This window comes from Nipponia nippon, unplaced genomic scaffold (genome assembly GCF_047370975.1).
Source record: "Nipponia nippon isolate SJK-2023a ecotype South Korea unplaced genomic scaffold, ASM4737097v1 scaffold_4, whole genome shotgun sequence".
NCBI classification, from domain to species: domain Eukaryota; kingdom Metazoa; phylum Chordata; class Aves; order Pelecaniformes; family Threskiornithidae; genus Nipponia; species Nipponia nippon.
This window is the reverse complement of record NW_028262358.1, coordinates 48,547,516-48,567,409: the sequence shown is the minus strand read 5'-3', so window position 1 is coordinate 48,567,409 and position 19,894 is coordinate 48,547,516. Positions and strand designations below refer to the sequence as shown.

At 38.7% G+C, this 19,894-nt stretch overlaps 1 protein-coding gene and 1 long non-coding RNA gene across 3 annotated transcripts; one reads left to right on the top strand and one right to left on the bottom strand.

Moving 5' to 3' along the window:
* The first annotated feature begins 1,012 nt into the window (after positions 1 to 1,012).
* On the top strand, positions 1,013 to 9,638 carry CCR6 (C-C motif chemokine receptor 6). 2 transcript variants are annotated; one of them, XM_087775835.1, is made up of 5 exons: positions 1,013 to 1,115; positions 4,366 to 4,472; positions 6,289 to 6,453; positions 7,589 to 7,665; positions 8,542 to 9,638. In XM_087775835.1, exons 4-5 carry the CDS (start codon positions 7,657 to 7,659, stop codon positions 9,622 to 9,624), a joined length of 1,092 nt encoding a protein of 363 aa, XP_087631961.1. In that variant the 5' UTR covers positions 1,013 to 1,115; positions 4,366 to 4,472; positions 6,289 to 6,453; positions 7,589 to 7,656; the 3' UTR covers positions 9,625 to 9,638. The 2 variants fall into 2 exon arrangements, with proteins under 2 accessions (XP_087631961.1, XP_009469790.1); XM_009471515.2 differs by lacking the exon at positions 1,013 to 1,115 and having other exon boundaries at positions 4,345 to 4,472.
* A 1,622-nt stretch (positions 9,639 to 11,260) lies between these two features.
* LOC148053290 (uncharacterized) lies at positions 11,261 to 16,012 on the bottom strand. The gene is made up of 3 exons (XR_015708444.1): positions 15,877 to 16,012; positions 12,593 to 12,788; positions 11,261 to 11,379 (listed from the first exon to the last, which is right to left on the bottom strand). It is a non-coding gene; the product is annotated as an uncharacterized LOC148053290 (long non-coding RNA).
* Positions 16,013 to 19,894: the final 3,882 nt, after the last annotated feature.

Below are 19,894 nucleotides of genomic sequence, written 5' to 3'. Positions count from 1 at the left end.
ATTTAATCTCCTGAGCTCTATTTGCTCCCGTGGCAAAAACCCTGTAGAAGGCCTTAGGAGAGCTCTGTCTTCTCTCACTGGTTTGACAGAGGTGATCGAGTAATTAAAACACTGATGGATGCCAGTCAATGTGGGACAGATGTCAGTGCTGGCATCATGTTATTTCAGTCCCTGACACCTCATAATGTGTGAGGAGGGCTGCATCTGACATGAGGGGGTAGATGGAATCAGGTGGGAGTGAAGCTGCAAATGCGAACAAGAAAGATCAAAAGGAAAGCAAGTGAGTGGTGCTACAAAATGTAATGCTGGAGAGAAATTATGAAGACAACAAGAGATGGAAATAAGAGAAACCTAGAAAAGCTGAAGAAAAACAGAGGAAGAAATAGGGAGAACAAAAAACTAAATATAGAAATACCAAAACCAGAAAAAGAATGTTTGACAGGGAATGAAAAGCCAGATGCAAACAAAAGAAGGAAAATTTGAACGAATTAATAAGAAAAAATATATTGACAATATAGGTTGGTAATGTTAAAAAAAAACTAAATAGGTAATATAAACAACCTGAATGTAAATATATAGTTTACATTTTGTAGTCTGAAAGAATGATGGAGGGACCAGAACCTCAGCTGATGGCTAGATTTTTTAATCAGATTAGACTGATCTAAATTTAACTGAATGAACATTAAAGCAAGATGGAACAGCATGGGGTGTCTGTGCTGCTTTTCTTTTAGAATTAAAAAACCCCAACATCCTGAGTCATTCCAGAAGAAACATGTGGATTCTGGAATAACTCAGATGGTGGTTTTGTTTTTCTTATCTTTCAATATTTGCTTTCCTTAATTAGTGGTGGCAAAAAACTAACATGTGGTGAGATTTGAGAAACCACAATAACCATATTAGCTAAATGAGAGTAGATTTCCTTTCAGAGCTCTAACATATGAAAGAAAACTAACTACATGTGGGGCTTCATTTGCATAACATGCAGATTTTCAAATAGTTGTGTTAAAAAGAAAAAACCCTTTCCACTTGCCATGGTGTGAAGGTGAAACACAAAGTGTCTGCAAGGAAGGGTGTCTGGGCTTTGTAACTGGGTCAAAAGAAAACGTGCTGAGAAGGTAAGTTGGACTAGTTACCTTGTATTAACTTTGGCATTCACCGACATGGTGAATTCTTCACCTTCTGAAAGACTGTTATTCATGCTGAATGTTGAATATATTGCAAACTAAATGCACGAGATACATTTAAATTAGAAAACACTTGAATACGGAACAAAGTGAGCAATAGTTTTTGTAATGGATAAGCTAAAATTCTGATTTACCTTTTAATTAACCATTAAAATTCCAATTTATCTTTTAAGGACTGTCATTCCATGAAATAGTCTTGATAATATTCAGCTGCTTCACAGGCTAATCTGTTAGTACTCCAAAAGTAGGTTGTTGTCTGAGAGAGATGCTGGAAGCTGTTAATAGCAGCAGAAGTGCTTGTCTGAATACAGACTAGAGTCCTCATGGACTTGGTTGGTGATTTGAAGTCACATCCATTTTTGTAATACAGAGGGATTTTCTACTTCTGTTACTCATGATTTGCTGCTTACATGACTGCTGTGGGCTAGCTTTGTCTTTGTGTAATGAAGTTTGCTTTGCAAGATGCAGATCCATCTCTTCAGTCCCAGAGTTATGAGAAAGAAGGACTTAAATGTCCCACAGTGAAATGGCCCACAATGAAATATCAGCAAATTCCTTTACCGACATAGAATGTGCTCCTACTCTGAATTTGCTGTTTTTAACAGGATTTGAGCCGATGTTTCAAAATGGCAGACACTCTGAGCAGGAATCAGTGGTTTGCTTCAGACAGCATTTAGACAGAAAGCCAGTTCTCCGTAAACAGGATCTAGACTGTTATATACAGCTACATTATTAGAAAAAGTATATGCACCTCAGCTTATCAAGAGTAAATGTACTATTCCTTGACACAGTTGAGGGGCAGGAGATTTAAAAATGAAGCTTGTAATTTCTTTCCAAGAAAGTCCAGAAAATACCTTATGAGCCTCATCTGAAGCCCAAATCAAGTTAATTAGATGATTTCCATTACTACATTTTGGCACGCAAATAACAGCAAGTTAGCAAAACTGTACAAAAATGTAGTTTAAAAAAAAAAAGTAAAAGCCCCTCTTAGCAAAGGTTAAAAGGGTGGCCTGAAAACTTGTGAAGTTTTAATGATGGAAATTTTTATGAATTATGAAATAAACAATACAGTGAAAAGTACTTCACTATTGTGATTAAGGATGTCTCGAAAGATTCACAAGGACTGGGCACCTTGCCAATCATCTTAATGTAGAAAACTGAAATCCAGTTGTCTAGCACCTTCACGACATCGTTGCTTGTGCACCCTCCCCACTCACACCCCTGCCTCTGTGCTGCCCTCTCACATTGACCGACAGCTCAGCTCTTCTTGCTCATCCTCATAGGCCAATTAAAACACAGGTGGCCTTCAGCAACTGCTGCAAGTCACTAAATCTGGACTGCTCCAGACAGTTAAGATACATTGCTGAGCTGCTAAGAATGCAAGAACTGTGCCACAGACCAAAGGTCCATTCAGTGCCATGTCCTACTTCTGAAGATGGCCAGATGCAGATACCTGGGGAAAAGAACATCTGCCTCATGACTTGTTCTTTTATATCCTTGCAGCTCTCAGCAATCTGTCTTTTGACCATTGATGCACCCTGGTCCTCTAACTGCAGCTGCTGGTTTGATTTATCAATAGAAATTTAAAATTGAGATAAGCTATCTTAGTCATCTGCTGTGATTGTTTCTCTTGGACTTCTATCTTTACCTCTTCTCTGCACTGAAACTCTCATGTAACTGGACTTTACCAAACTATATTTCGAATGCTCAACTACTTTAGGGATTTAATCATAACCTTCCCCAGATGTGTGATGACAGGGAACAGTTTAGTCCAAACAGCAACAAGGAGGCCAATTTAATCTTATAGTGAGCCCATTGAAGTTATTTGAGTCACAATCCAGACAGATTTCACACTTTTTTTGCTTTGTATGCATCAAAGAGTGAAGACGACTGCTTTTCAGCAGTAACAATCAAAACATGCATGCACTGTGTCCACATCCGCACACATATATACGAAAAAAAATGAGACTCTTCTTTCAGGGTTTTTAAGTATCTCTGTGTCGTTGTATGACAGTATGTTGGGATTTTGTCACAGCTGAAGTCAAGGTCTTGGATCCTGTGAAAATCAGCCATCGAGAAAATGAAATGTGCTTGCTTAAATGATTATGAACTATTACGACATGATACTTTAAATCTACCAAGGCACATTTTGACAATATGCTGTGCTTTTGCTTCATTCACTGGCATGGTTAGCGGAAAACAGCGCCATACTTAAGCTGCTAGGGAGCCGCTGCTGCTGTGATATGCTCAGTTTTGAAAAAAAAAGACGAGCGTGACATCTATCACTCTGCACTTCTTTAAGTCCATCATTCCGTTAATTTAATCATATCTTACAAGGCTGCCTGTATTAATGCCATCTGGTGTCTCTAATGAGATCACAACCTGCAACTGAATGTTCACACATACAATTTCTAAAATAAATAAGAAGTTTGAAGGAGTTTTTTGTTACGTTTTGGTTCTCCTGCTAATGCAAACATCTAAGTTGTCATCAGAAACTAAGGTCTGGAAAAGAAACTTTTACAGCTTTTAAAATTCAGGAATCATAAAATGAAATATTTTCATGTCTAGTTCCAACTAACTTTAATGACAAACCTGAATAACAGGCACGCAAACAGCAAATGTTTGTGCCAAACAGGCAAATACAATTGCATTTTCCTTCTTTACCTGGGCATTTGCCTATTTTGTGTTAGCAGTTCAGGCAAAGCATTTGGATAATGTGCACCTTGACATATACTAGATTTTTTTTTTTTTTTCAGAAAACAGCTATTATTCAGTTCAGTAATTAACACTTGTCTCAGTTTTGCAGTTCTACTGTAAGTGATCTTGTTGATTTAAATTATGAATTATTAAACTGCTCATTTGCATGACATGAAGTGCACCCTTTGCAAAAATAGGCTGTCATTCGGGATGTATTCTGAGCACAGTCACAATTAACACCCTACTTTTTATGATTCTAATGCTAGCTTGATTATTTGAAAAAAAATACCATTACAGAGGTAGCCTAATTAGTAAATGACTTGCCTCCAGCTTGCATGTTTCCAGCACAGATAAGGTTAAGTATTTTCCTTTACGTAAAAAAGTAGGTTCTTGTTATTGCTTGTCAGGAGGAAGTGGTGATTATTTCAATTTAACTCTGTTAACCTTTAACTAATGCTGTTATTTCTTGGTTTTTGAATTAAAGTGTACTCCTGTTCAGGCTGATGGTAAACGTGCTTGAGGCAGCCACAAAAGAATGTAACAGAAACACACATCCTCTTTCACCTGATCTTCAGACAATTTTCAAACCTGGTAAGTACCAACATAATATAGGTAATCTATAATGTATGTATGTGTGATGAATGTATTAAACTGAACACGTAAGTAGGAGTGTACTTAGAATAGTGAGCAATGTTTAAAAAAATACTTATTGATTCTCTCCAACTACTGATAATTTCTTTCTTTATAGAAATCTGCCTTTTTCCTGAGGTCTTTCTTTATCCATTGTCTTTTGCTTGTATAATTCAAATAATGTATTTGTATTTAAGACTGTAGTTTAGTCTACCTTTGAGTACTCACATATTGCTTTCATAGTGAAAAGAAATGTGATAACGTGGATAAAGTGGAAAAACAGTAAGCTAAAAAATGCAAGGCTCATATATTTAATATTCAGAGCATACATATGTTTCTGTACACATGCACAGACATGCACCCATATGTAGTATATAAACAATGTTAGAACACACAAACACACACCCTTATATATATGCAAATGTATTTTTTAGAATTTCCAAATACATTAATGCTAAATAAAGCCATAAACATGCAGGTTATGAATTATAAAGGTGCCTATTGAAAGATGGTTAGAAAGATTTAAATTGAAAAGAAAATTGTGTTTATAGGAGTTCTGATTCCACTTCCTTTGTGGCCAGTGCATCTTCTTAATAACTTCGGTGAACGCTGTTTCAAATTCAGAAATCAGCTCAAGAGGTTTAAATCAGGTCCTAAATCTAGTCTCTGCCATTCTGGTTTCAGTTTGGGTCCTTCTCTACTGCTCTGGTACCAATGATCCTCAGGAAGCTTTTGCTGGACAGTTCAAGTCCTTTTGTGAATAAATGTGTGACTGGCGGTGCCCTTGTGAATTCCTGTAGCATCAGGCAGAGTACGCAGCTCTCCCATGATGAGCACTTGTTGTTCCCTACAGGCTTTCTGCTGAGCTCTTCTGAGGACTCGAGAGCCCTTCTTCAGTGCTAATCTGAAGAGTTCTCCTTTCTTAGCCTTCCTTGCAGGCTGTAGGAAACACCCGTGCTACCTTTCTTCTAAATGCCTTCACCCTGTCTTCATCCTTCGACATGTTATACTAATGTCTGAGAGTGGCTTTGGCTAAGTGGAATGAAGAGTGACTGTTTTATACAGAATATATGCTGCCAGGCTCTCTTTGTGCGTTTTAACCACGTATGTCCTAGAAAGCTATGAATGACATACCTAGAAAAGCATTTTTCTTGCAACAGTTTCTAAAATAATAACCTAGACTGGTACCCCTTTAGCGCTGTCTAACTGAAGAGTTACTGCAGTTGCAACCAAGTGCAAAGGGTAATAGAAACACCACGCGAGGGCATGAGTGTCTGGCTGGCTGGGGTCAGGGGAGGGTAAGGCAGCAGATGGAGACTAGAGTTGCTCAAAGATGGGCTAGGGGACCACAGCCCCAGATGAACTGTACAACTTATATGCTTGCCTTATACATCTTTGCACTTCTGAGAGACACTTTAAATTGTTTAAAGCTTGCTTCAGAAGGTGTTCAAGCGCTTTCAGCCTGTCATATTCCCGCAGCTTCTAAAAATCAGCTTTGAAAAGCCAGCAGAGGAAGCTGGAGAGGTGGTTAAACATTTATTTAAAGGGCAGGAAAGCCAGAGAAGCTGTGATCCTTAAGCAACATCATATAGTATGGGTGTTTACCCATCTGCAGCCCTTTGTCATGAGTCAGCCTCCCCACGTGAGTCAGAGTCTCATCCTCATTACGCTTTTGGAGAGTGTTCAGTCCTTTCCCTCCCTCAGCTTCCCAGTTATATCTGGACTGCATCTGCCCCGCTTCTACAGATTATCTATCTCGCTCTCTTTCAAAATTCAGGTAATTCCCAAACAGGAAGGATCTGTTTATCTAGACTTAAAGGTGACCCATGCACACTTCCTGACTCGCAGCACAACTCACGAAAAGCAGAAGCTCTAGACAAAACTGCCATTCGCAGCCTCAGCGAAGGACTGTCGTCCAGTCTCTGCAAGTACTGCATTACTGGTAAGTGCCATTCTCACAGAGCAGCAAACAGAAAGGAGGACTGAACTCATGCAGGGGAATGCTGAGAAACTAAATCTCCTGCCCGTGGGTTCCTGTGTGAGGTTAAACAAGTCATTTAAGCCCAGCTTTGCACAGCTGGCCACCAATGGCATGTTCCCCATTTTATCTGTCTGTGACTTTAGACCCTGTGGTCTGATTCACAGAAGTCTGGCCCTCGCTGCAACCAGAGTCAATGGATTTAATCTTTTACATAACTGAAGTCCTTCATAATGCTAAGCACTCTTAAAAGCGATGTTAGGGGGGGAACAGGTGTCTCAAACTGAACATCTCAAGTGGACACTTACTGAGTGGTCAGGTTCCTTCCCTGTAAAATAAAGGTCATAATACCTCCTTACCACAGTGTTGCGCAAATTAATTAATAACCATTTGTAAAATACTTAGGTATCACAGTGATAAATAAAATAAACTATTTTCATAGAATCCAGTCTATAACACAAAGATCTGTGCACTGAACAAAGACAAAACAACACTAGTGCTCAGTCTGTTCATATGTTGTGTACTGTCCTTTGCGCTATAAGAAGCAATTATCCTGGCACGCTTGATTTGCCTCACTACTGTAACAAAAAAGGGCAAGTAATGTGATGTTAAAAGTGCTGAGACACACTGATAAAGTGCCAGAGTAAAAAAAAGAAAAAAAAAGTTAAGGTGCTGTATTACTCTTACAGAGCAGCCTAAGGTAGTGCTGTTTGTTTGTTCCATATTTCCCTCAATACATTGATTGCCATTGTCATATGGAATTTCTGAAAGTAAAATTTAATTTACTCTAATTTCTTGTGCTGCAAGTCAATGTGAATTGAGTCACATATACTCATATATCGTTTATTAGCTCTATGGATAATCGTTCCGTATGTAAGATTGTGCTCTTAATGATACGGATAGAAACCATCCACTTTCCACAACTGCACATTGTGCTCCAGAGATGTGTGATTTGTTGAGATGCTCCTGTGTATTGTTGATATAGTTGAAGTTACAAGATTCTTCTTTGAATAAATGTTTTATTTCCAATTGTGTTTTTCTACTTGTTCACATTTCTTGTGCTGGTTTCCCAATCCAATCGACTTTATTTTCTTTTCAGAAACCCTTGGGAAAGCATTTTGAAGTTCTTCTCAACATATTTCTCTTTCTGAGAAGTGTATTGCCAAAATGAATTTTGTAAGTACTTAATTGACAAACTATATTAGTACATCAATAAAGCAATGAATCTGGAAGTCCCAGCTCTTTGAGGCTACTGGTCCAAATACTTTAATCTCAGAAGTGATTAGCTGAAAAGATGTTTCTGACAGCAGAGTTCACTGTCAAAGCACACTGTTTATTGGGTTTGCACCCTCCTAATGGAACAACAGGTTTGGTGTCTGTGGTGCAGGTAACTGCGTCTCAGGCTAGCCATCCTGGACTGCCTGTCCAGCTGAGCAGAGAGAAGTAATCATTTTGGGGCTTGATTTAGCCAAGTTATGAAATGTATAACATGCTAGAAAGGCCTGTTCCCCTCCCTTGACAGTAAAGGAAGTCTAGACCTCTGCTTCAAATTCAGACTTTTACACTGTAGAGTCTTCTGTGACGGCAGACATCCTTTCTGCATAATGTATTTAAAGATGGAAACCTTTGGGCCATCCAAAAAGATTATCTCCACGTTCATATTTTAATTAAGATTTTATGAAATTCTCTAGTTAGTTCTTACAAGTCTCCTTGCAGTGTTAAATACATTTGTAATTGGGGGGTCTGGTGGGTGGAAACGGTGTAAAGCATGTAGTGTTGGAGGAAACAACAGTGCTCTGGACTGCCTTGAGATGAATTTGATACAGGTTTGAAGCTGAGATGCAGGAAGGACTGGACAGATGTGTTACAGTTGTCCTAAGTGAAATGTCACTTCCATTTCAAATCAGCAAGCCATATAATACTTGTATACTAATTTTTGAAAGATTTCCAAAATACCTTGTATTTGTACAACTTTGTTATCTATCATCTGTCTACTATATAGACATTAGAGATTAACACCTATGTGTTAACTGATGATCTTCTTTTTTACAGACAGAGACACGTACCACAGATTATCTGTATTCAGACTATGCTTCTCTAATCGCACAACCTTGTTCTAAGTTGGAAGTCAGAAACTTCACAAAAGCATTTCTGCCAGTTGCGTATTCGTTGATTTGCATCGTCGGCCTAGTTGGTAACATCTTTGTAGTGATGACCTTTGCTTTATATGAAAGAACCAAGTCCATGACGGATGTGTACCTCTTCAACATGGCCATAGCAGACATACTGTTTGTTCTCACTCTCCCACTGTGGGCAGTGAATTATGCTGCTGATGAATGGATTTTCGGTGATTTCATTTGCAAAATGGCCAGAGGTATCTATGCAATCAACTTCAGCTGCGGCATGCTGCTTTTGGCCTTTATCAGTGTGGACCGGTACATTGCTATCGTACAGGCAACAAAGTCATTTAAATTCAGGGCAAGAACACTCGCATATAGTAAGATCATTTGTTTGGTCGTGTGGGTATCCTCAATTTTAATCTCTAGTTCCTCTTTTCTATACAGTGAAAGTTACAGCTTCTCCACCAATGAAACCAAAGAGATTTGCGATCACAGATTTCACAGAATGTCTGACAGCACGATGCTGAAATCACTGCTGCTGTGTCTACAAGTTGGATTTGGGTTTTTTGTACCTTTCATATTCATGATTTTTTGCTATACATTCATTGTCAAATCCTTACAACAAGCTCAGAATTCCAAAAGAAACAAAGCAATCCGTGTGATTGTATTAATTGTAGCTGTTTTCCTAGTTTGCCAGGTACCTTATAACATTGTTCTTCTTATGACAGCCGTAAATATGGGCAAGATAGACAAATCTTGTGACAATGACAAGATAATGACCTATGTGAAATACACCACTGAAGCCATAGCATTTTTACACTGTTGTGTGAACCCTGTGCTCTATGCATTTATTGGCGTGAAGTTCAGAAGTTATTTTGTGAAGATAATGAAGGACCTATGGTGCATGAGATACAAGAAATACAATAAACGTAGTTCAAGGACAAACTCTGATATTTATCACTCAAGACAGTCCAGTGAAATTCTGACTGATAATGCATCTTCTTTTACTATATAATACAATTTGAACAACATTATTACTGAGGGACTCTTCTCACCAAGCAACCCAAACCAGTGTCACCGTATCTGAGACAGCAAGTCATTTGGGCTTCTCTGCACCTCTAAGGGAGCTCCCATGATCTACAGCTCCCTTCATGAAAAGAATTAAGACAAAAGAATAACACTGCCCTGTGGAAAAGTGAAATCTTATTCACCTCTCTTAACATTCACACTCTTCTAATGTGCACTTCTTAGAATTATCAGGAAAGTGAAGTTTACAAAGGAACCCTCCTTGTTTTCTAAGGAAAAATTGCATCTCATCCATCCTACATCACTGAAATATCCCTAAAGTACTAAGTAAATGAATCAGGTTATGTCCAGGCTCATTCTACTTATATTTATGTTGCTTCTGTTAATTACTTCTACCTGGAAATCCTATTTAAGTGTACGTCTCCACTGTGCTTTTGTTGCAGACAGGTCACTGCGATAATACTAACCTAAAGAGATGGCATTTTGTGCAAAGCACAGCAAGGAAAGCAAGCAGAGAAATGAAGAAACAGGCTCAAGGCTGCTGGTATAGCTGGATTTAGGTGTTAGGTCTCATAAATCTTTGCCCAGTTCTACTGTCCACCTGCTCATTGGGAGTTGCTTACGCCAAAGCTGAGGCTGGTCAAAGCCAACAGTGATGTGTCTACTAAAGAGAATACTAGAAAAAAAGAGAATTTTTAATTAAAGAGAATACTGAAATATCCACAGAAGGGTTTTCTGACATCTCCTGATATCTTCTGAAAAGAAAACTGAGCTTTCCTTGAGAGGTTCTTCATTTGGCACAGCATTCAGGTGCCGGAATCCATCAAAGCTGATCATCTGGTGAATGCCTCTTTGTGAAAAGTTGTTTCTTTCTAGCTGAAATTCACACTCCACTTTTTAGAAGGCAGCAAACTGTACAGAACTGCAATTATTCCAACACTTTTTGTTGGAACTTGATCGGTGACAAAACGTGATGCATTTCTTGGTATTTAGCTACCATTAGCAAAGTTTCCTTAGCAATGGATTTACTAGCACAAATATGCATATATGAAATTTACTCTATTAGCTTCAGAAATTATTAAGGACTATACCTAAAAATAAGACTAGAATCTGACTTAATCCAGCCAGAATTTTTACTGAGTTAGTCAGCATTTGACTCACTATGAATATAGGAATATTTATAATAAATGTAATCAGTTTTACCCAGTCATGACTTTTCAGCAAGCCCTCAGTGGATCTTCAGCTTCTTGAGTGAGCTTCACCACGCTGTAGCAGTCATGGTGGGATGGCGAGGTAGACAGGAGCAGGAGCTGGAGGGCAGAAGGGCAGGATGGAGGAGAGGAGCACCATTGCTACCCGTTTTCAGTCTGCTGACATACCTACCAGCCCTCTGCCTACAGCTGTGTAAATTAATGCAATTTGCAGCATGCTGTTTACCTTGGTTGGTTGGGGTTTTTTAAAGGTCATGGCTGAAGAGGCAGCGGAGCTTGGATCGCTAACCACATCTTTCAGTGTCAATGCAAAGGACCAAGAAGGACAGTGCTGGAGCTGAAGATCCCTTGAGGAAGGGTGTTGATATGGCACAACACAAAACTAGTACTGCCTTGGCTGGCGCAATCCATCTTGTTTACATTGCAGTGTGAGGTTTTTAAGTATCAGCGCCAGGTGTGATAAAGATCGCATATGATACAAAATTATGTAAATGCAGATGCATGCATTTGCTGTATATAGCACTGATGATTTTCTGGAAGAGAAGGCAGCAAATAAAAAATGTAACTGAAAAGGAAAAAACCTCAGATCTAAGAGTTTCTTGCTACATGTATTGCCTTGAAACACTCTCTTATTCAGTGCAAAATCGCTCGTATCTGAACAACATAGCATCTCTCCCTCAGAGGCTGCGTGAGGGAGTGCGCCCTAGGGCGGGAAGTCCATGACTGAAGCCCACCAAGCGCTATGGTGGCTTTTGGGCAGAGCCCCACAAGGCTTGAAGGCATACCCTGACCCTGCTGCTGGCCCTGCTGCCATGCCTGCATTGGCCTTCAGCCACTGAACAACCCAAACGTTGCCCCAGCGGCCGCCGGGGTGGCGTTGGGGGATGAGACGACAGCCAAAGCGCAGTCGCTGACCCTGTCACTGACCCGCTGGAAGGGGCTGGCTGACGGACCCTGGGCGGAGATGGAGGGCCCCGGGCAGGGCGAGTGCACCGCAGGCGTTGTGAAGTGGTTCCCAGTGAAAGGAGCATCCTCCCTCAGGGCTGAGGGAGGAGGAGGAAGAGAGCAAAGCTCGGTCCCACAGGCCGGGGCCTTCCCCAGGGAGAGGGGTCCCGCCAGGCCGCCTCGCGGGTCACCAGACCCTGGTAACCGTGGGGGGCCCTGGTGAGTTGGAAATGGCGGTGGTGGGAGACCTGCCTCATGCGGGAGGCAACACAGCCTGCGAGCTGCTGTCTTGTGGGAGGGAAAAATGCTCACTGGAAATGATATTGAAAAGTAGAAAACATACCCAGCTGTTCTGCAATTCTTGTCAGTGAGAAGTGTTGCTAAGGGAAGGGGAACATGGTGCATGTGTGGGACTAAAACAGTGCTTGGGGTATGAATTGTGCTGATGTCAAGGCCTTGCTAAAAATCCCACTTGAAGTGCAGCTGAAGTCTTGATTGCCATGAATGATCGCCCTGTCTCTGGGAGAAACAGGGATGAAGGGTAGGATGGGCTCTCATGGGGCTGCTGAGCAGTTATAACCGCAGCTCCAACCCACGGGGTGCTGGCTTTCTTACTCAAATTTTGAGGGCAACTACAGAACAGAAGTATGGGTAGTTAAAAATTTAATTCACATGCAATACATTCTTACCATTTTTTGAGAAATCTACCATAAGGCAAAAGAGCAAGACCAGTTCAGAGCAAAAGCAGTGGAGGAGGAGAATCTTGTTTCCTACCATATTTAAAGAGATAAGGATACATACTGTGTTGTGTCATATCGTACACACAGAAGATGAGGCTGATAAGCTTCGAGAAGACAATTCATATCTTCCTCCAGCTGGGGACTGGGGCTGGGTTGTGGTATTGGCTGCACATACAAGGTCTCTGCTTGTTAGTGGGTTCCATTCTGCTTTTGGTGGCTTCATGGCGGCCCTGCTTGACACTTCCCATTCAAACAGTCTAGAAGGAGGCAGGTCATCAGTGCACAGCGTTAAATAAAGGCATAATATCTCAGTGCAGACAGCCTAAAGCTAAATCTGTTTTCTGACACATATTGTTTTGAAAATGGACCTAATTTATTGATCAGCTCCCCATAAAAAGTGGTAACTTTCTTCCCATGGTATTTAAATTTCATGTGCTATCTTTTCTATTTATATATTAATTTTCTTAGACGAGTGATAACTATAAGCTGGCAAAGCTGCAAGAGAGTCACAGTGCACAGAGGAGATCAAAGTCATTTGGGCCATGCTACTAGCAAGAAAAGGCACAGGAAAGAAAATGAAAATTATATGGGAAGATAGAAAACAGTTGGAGATGATGAGTGGAAACTGAAGAGGAACAAGAAAAAAAACAGTCCAGAGGAACATTTTTGTGATGGAAGGTTATTGATAATGATTAAGTACATAACAGGTATGACTCTGATTTTCTTATTTACACCAAACTCTGCTTTGGATATTTGTAGGGCAATCTTCTTGAATAGAATTGTGAAAATTTTGGGGGTCCTTGAAGATGGTACTTGAAGCTTTCAGAATTTAGACTGAATCAGAAAAAAATTGTTTTAAATTATGTGAAAATGGTAACATTTTCAAAATGTCAAAACAGTTTATCATCTCATGAAACATCTAAAATGTTCCCTCTGAAGAGGGAATTAAATGTCATCTCCTCTACCGTGGGTGAATGACATGAAACCTGGTGGTAATGATGTGACCACTAAGCAAGGAGTTCTTCTCTGGGCAGCTTTGAGCATAGTGAAGTTCCTTTTATGGTAAGTTCCTTAAAACAAATTCTCCGTTTTTGGTTGAATGGACTCCATTATCTAACTGGAGCTGAAAAGTGTCTGGGTTTTTTTTAGTCAGGAAAACAAAACCTATTAATGAAAAAGTTATTTTGATGGTGAAAGTTCTTACCCACCAAGTCAGGATCCCTCTCCCTATGAATTGAAAAACCTGTTGCTTGTACAATTTTCTAGCTGATATCCGTAATCAGTTTTCTTGGGATTCATGGTATTATGTAACCCAACTGTATATCCTTACGTACCATTCATATTTTTAATGAAGTTATCATCTTCCATTTATTTTCATTGCCTTTTTATTAGAAATACATACTGAATTACTGCATTATCAATTTGATCTATATATAGAAAGCTGAGCTAAACCAGTTCAACTAATATTCTATCAAAACTTTTTAAAGCTCTTATTCAGTTTTAGTACAGCTTTGTCATTCCTAGACATTTGTTAATACAAATTAATGTAATAATATATATTTAATCTGTAGTAACTGGACGTTATTTATAAACTCATGATTCACTGAGGATTAGAGGAAGTAGAGAACACACAGCTCCATAAGAAACAATGGCTGAACATTGAAATAAGAGCTTTTCTTCAAAATAGAAAACATCTGTGATCTTGATTTACGTCAACCATAGATAGCCCTGACACTTCAGTACAAAACACAGTAGTTTTATTTGTGAAGAATTGGTGCTTAATCCTATCTAGTAGTTAGGAATTGTAAAGGAAAAAAAAAAGCTATCTAATTACCAGAAAATTGGTGATTTTTTTGTTTTGTTTCTTAGCCCGGACTAGATCATCCAGCTATGGTTTTGTTGTGGTTTCTGGTCCCATTTCTGAAAAACTTTTACAGAGATATAGAGCCATTAAAGTAGTTACAAGTGGAAGTCTACTTGTTATCCTTGATTTTCTTTGCTCATCTTTTGCTAGTATTTAGTTTTTAGCCTATGAATTTGTTAGGTATCAGATCAAGTTTTGCTTCTAGTCTACGTAATTTGTTATTATTTTTTGCTAGTATCAAGTAGTAAACCTAGTACTATTATTTGTTAGTATCATTTTTACAAAAATGATTTCTAGGTTCTGTATTCCATTACAAAAATACAGAATGGAAGAGAAAAAGGAATACTAAGATACAGAAAATGTACTGTCTGTTAGAATGCATGAATGATGGGTATTTATGGTAGACTGATTTCTAAGAGAGACCCATTTATGAAAGTTAAAAAACTTATTAATGTATCCTAGGTGAATTACAATGTATTATAACTATGTGTCTCATAAAATCTTAATACAAAAATGTAAACACCTTTGTATTTATTTTTCTGATTCAGGTTCAAAACAGACCCAGCTCATAAAGACAGTGCTAAAAATAGTACTGTTTTCAGAGGCTCTTTCCAGTTTATGGTATTTTCAGACCTGTGGATATACATATATATGTTGGTTTTACACTTCAGAATCAACTGCTAGTAACAAAGGACAGTATTAGCAGGGGTACAAATAGTCAAAACAGAGACTGAAGAACCTGGTGTACCTTTTACATTGTAATTAATTTGTCATCCACACAGTGTTTGTTAATGAAAGTATTACATACCCTGGGATTTTCATAAAACCAGGATTTTTTTAAACAGCCTTATGAATGCAGGAAATGTTTTCTCTTTGTCTTCATTAACCTCTCTTGTTCTTGTCGTAGGCTGCATGCAGCTGGATTCATTACAAAATAATTCTAACCACTGTTGCTCTCAACAGTTTTCTTCCTTCTCAAGTTTTCTATGAATACCTGTTGTTTTGTAATTTGACTTTAAAATAAGTTATTGAAGAAAGCTATAGAAATTGCGGTTTTAGATGGCTTTGTTGCTTTTACTAGAGAACTAAATTCCTTTTCACTTTTTCTGTTCTTTTTATTTATTTCCATAAGGGTACAAATTATAGATTGTGCTGATGATACAACACTGAAAAAACATGTTAACTTGCATAAAATTGTTGCTAAATTGCTAAATATTGGACATAAAACCTCAACGATAGCTAATTTTACTCACTTGATTTTTGTGTGAAATACTATCTAAAATGCTTGCTTATTTGAACCTGAACCACATTTAAAATATTCATGCTCAGGTTATCCTAAATTGACTTTCTCTCTCTTAAATCTCCATAGATTTAAGGCCCAAAGACACGCTTTTAGTCATTTAATTTAGCCTTATGCTATAATAACGTGATTGTATATTGTAACTATATAATGAATAATATATGTGCATTATAAGCTTTACCTTGTTGCTTTCTTCAAACCCAAGCTTTGTGGCTGAACTGAAATTGCACAAAATTGTTGCCTGTTCTCTCCACCAGTACACCCCTTCCTAGAGGGTTGTTGCTGATTCTTGTCAGTGAAGGAGGAAGAAAGTGAAGAACCTCATTTTCTCTGAAAACAGAGCAGCTTTCCTCCTTCAGTCTTTAAGTGTTTTTATCTGATCTTAATAGGTTTGATAACGGTAAGCAACTGGGCTTGCAATGTCTGAAGGGCAACAGCTGCTCTTGTGCAGAATCAGGTGCAGCTCTGCCTCACTGAGGTCTCAACAGTTATGAAGGGCTAGGCTGTGTGCTTATTGTGCAATTCCAACAAGAAATATTTTTGTTGGTTTTGCTTACAAAACACTCAAAAATATGTTGCTCTTCTGGATTTTTTTAGAATATGGGATTTCAATTTATCCCTTCTGTTTTTTTTCCATTACAAAGGCATCAAGTTATTTAACTGTTGCTACATTCTCTAAGGGCATTTATGGACAAGTATTTCCTGGCAAAACAACTGTGTAAGAAAATTCTTGCCCTGAATGTCTTTTTACAAGTCTTACATTGCCAGGTAAGACTTTGTACCTGACTCTGAGTTCTGCTATCACCTTTTAGCAGTGTTTTATTCACTTGTATGAGCTGGGCTTTCAGCTTATTGAAAGTTATCATGACTCAGCTGAGGGACACCAGTGACCTCCTGAAGGGAGGCAACTTTTTAAACCTTAGCAAATATCAAAATAATCCCAGAAAATAGTGCAAAATGTAGAAAAAGAAGAATGTAAAAAACTGGAATAAATCCTGAAGTTTCTTCTCAGTTCTGTACCCTGACTTTAAGTTCTACAGAAAATTAGTTGAATCATTTTTGTTGGATTTTCAAAACTCAGTGGTAGCAGTGCATTATCGCTTTGCACCACGAGGCGCTGGTTTGTTACAATCGCAGCAAGAAAGGTGCTCAGACTCTCTAAGGTATGATTTAAAATACTATTTTATTAGAGGTAACACAATAAGGAGAGAAGAACATAGAAATAAAATAAGAAATCCCCAGTTGCACATGCAAACAGATCTTTGAAAAACAGCACTGTATTATTTATTATAAAGGTATCTATTTCATACCTTTACAGATGAAAACTGTGTATGACTTAGACATTTCAATAGATAATGCAACATACATTATGGCACACATTTACCCTTCTTTGAGGAGGGGGCTGGACTAGACGATCTCCAGAGGTCTCAATGATCAAACTTAACCATCTGTTCTATGACTCTACTGACTGAAAAAAGCAGGTTGCTTAGCTGTCTTCTATTTGGAAAACTATGTAATACGGAGAACACCAACTGTCTTTACATTAACCAGGCACCAGATTTTTCTTAGTAAGCAGTTCCTTTTTAAGATAGTGTTTATGTCTAATGGCTGGTGTTGTTTTAGGATTTAAATGTCTGTTGGTTTTACTGCGTGTAACTACACATTTAGATGGTTCTTCTGTGCATTATACCAGTTGTATACTGTTGCTATTCTGAAAATCTGTATCAACACATAGTCATAGGTACTGATTCACACTTTGTCGCTATTTTACTCAGAAGGTTGCTGAAATCAAAGGGGCTTTGTCCACTAAATTCAGTCCCTGCTCAGTCTGTACAAGTTAATTTTGGTCTATATCTGTGTAATTTCAATTCACAAAGTTGTATGATTTAATGATACAGTATAGTTCCACAAGGAGGGAAAATAAGCATGTACAGTGCCACACAAACTGTGTTTCTCTTGTCTGAAACTTCTCTCTCTGCCTTCCCAGTTGATTGCATGATAGTAGAATATTGAAAGACAATTTCTTATGCATTTGAGAGTCTGGCAGCCAGAGCAATTTGTAATATTCACTAAGAGTGAAAATGCTCAAGACATTTAAGTGAAGACCAAATTTTGATACAGCACAGGTAGAATGAAATTAATGGCAGAGAATATAAAAAAGTTCTGTATTTTTCTGCTCTATTACATAGTGTGTGATCTCTGATAAGGTAATGGTTATTTGGTGGGGAACGCACTGCATTAAGGTGGGGTTGTTTTTATTTCTTTGGCCTTTAAGTAAAAATATATTTTTGTGTAAAAATTACTCCCAATACTGCTTCATTGCAAAAATGTTCATAGCAGTTTTGTGTAAGTTGTATGCATTCACAACGAAAGCTAAAGTACCTGGTTTTAAGGAAAAAGGGAGAAAAAGGTAAAATAAAGGCAAAGGGCCCAATCTGGACTGAAGTACAAAACCCAAGTTACAGACATTCTTAGAGCTTTGTAAAGGCCCTCACAGCAAACCGCAAACCCAACAGCTCTTTGAAGTATTCTGCCTGGACACTGTGCCTGTAAAGCATCTGTGAGCTTTCTGTCACTGCCTCTGATCATCTGAGAAAATTTAGTATTTATTGTTAGGGCTATAAACCTAGGTTTTTAGGGAACCTTCTTGACTCCAGTTTCTATGCTGACTTCTACCCCACAAGAGAACTTTTGGGAAGGCAGTTATCAGAAATGAATATTCCTCAAAATCTGCTTCCTCCTACAAAGGCAGCTAACATGCTTACGGCACCAGCAAACTGTTGGGTACGCCAGAGTGCCTGATAAAGTCTCAACTATCTCCAGCAGGTAACTGGAGCATACAGGAATCTTGTTAGACATGGACTAGTTCTTGCCTCAGGATAGGAGTCAAAGCATCCGTGGACTGAAAGGATAAACAAAAGCTACCACATGACAGTGCAGGATATGGGATCTGACAGCTACAAACATACTGGGTAATGTTTTTAGCGTATGTTTATATATGACTCTTCCCTTGGACCTTAACATCCCATAGAACCAGGCATCAGAAAAATCTCATGGGGAACATGCTAAAAGGAAGCGTCAGCTGTTATAGGGTCTGACATCAACTGAGACACACTCCTATTTACAGGGTTCTGGTTGCAGAGAGGTTTATGCTTCCAGATGCCCAGACATTGACTGCCATTATCGGATGCATCTTGTTTGGGTGGAGAAGCTTATCCAGAAGAATTGTGCACGAAAGGAACTTACAGCAAGCTTTTAAGATATCTTTACTTAATGAAGAGCTGAAGCCCCAGCTGTCAAAATAATACTGCTCATGGAAATCTGTCTTGCCGAGGAAGTAGGGGTTAGTGATAACTGGCAGAAAGTCAGTTTTGTCGGTGTAAGCTGTATCCACATTATTGCTGTTATAGTCTGTTACAGCCACTGTAGCTCCATTGGCAAAGTGCCCTTCTTGTGGCCTTTGCTCAAGGTGGGGTGGTAATTCCAGCTGGAAAAGTGGATGTCACTGTATAAACAGACTGAGTCAATTATGTGGTGTCACCTAGTTCAGAAACAGAGCAGTGCTCCAATTTAAAAACTGTCTGCAAATCATTGTTACTGTCTTCTTAACACGAGTGTGGAGGCTTGGGTGTATTTGGAAACTATTTGGGCTTTTCATCAGTCTGTGTTTAGTAGCCAGTAGGGTATACAAAAATGCCACTGTTCGTTGATTATGAAGTTTTGAAATGTCGCATTTAATATCATAACATGTTGTGAGACACCGGTACTATCCTAAGAATCCTTTACGATTACTTCAGAGAGCATGCGTTTCTTTTAGGTGTAAAATTTTCATTGCTACATTTTTAAAAATCATCTGTGTGCTTCCATTTGATTTAGTCTGTTTGCTCACTCAGAATAGTGCAAGATTTCCCTCTAGTGGTTAAAACCCCTACAAATTGTCTGAAAGCGTAATGTAGTATCCGTACTACCTAGTTTTTTGTCATTTTACATAGCAAAGGATGCACAGGAATGTCAGACCTTAAACAGATGTTATTACTTTGTAGAAGTAATCAAAACTTCTTTGCAGCCTGAATGAACAGAGACATATTATAGAGCACAATGCAGTCACACAGTTTACTTTTTTCCTAAAGCCAGGTCTTTTTTCATTGTCGTGGGCATGAGTTGTCTTTGTGTAATGGAGAATACGTACTTATTTATAT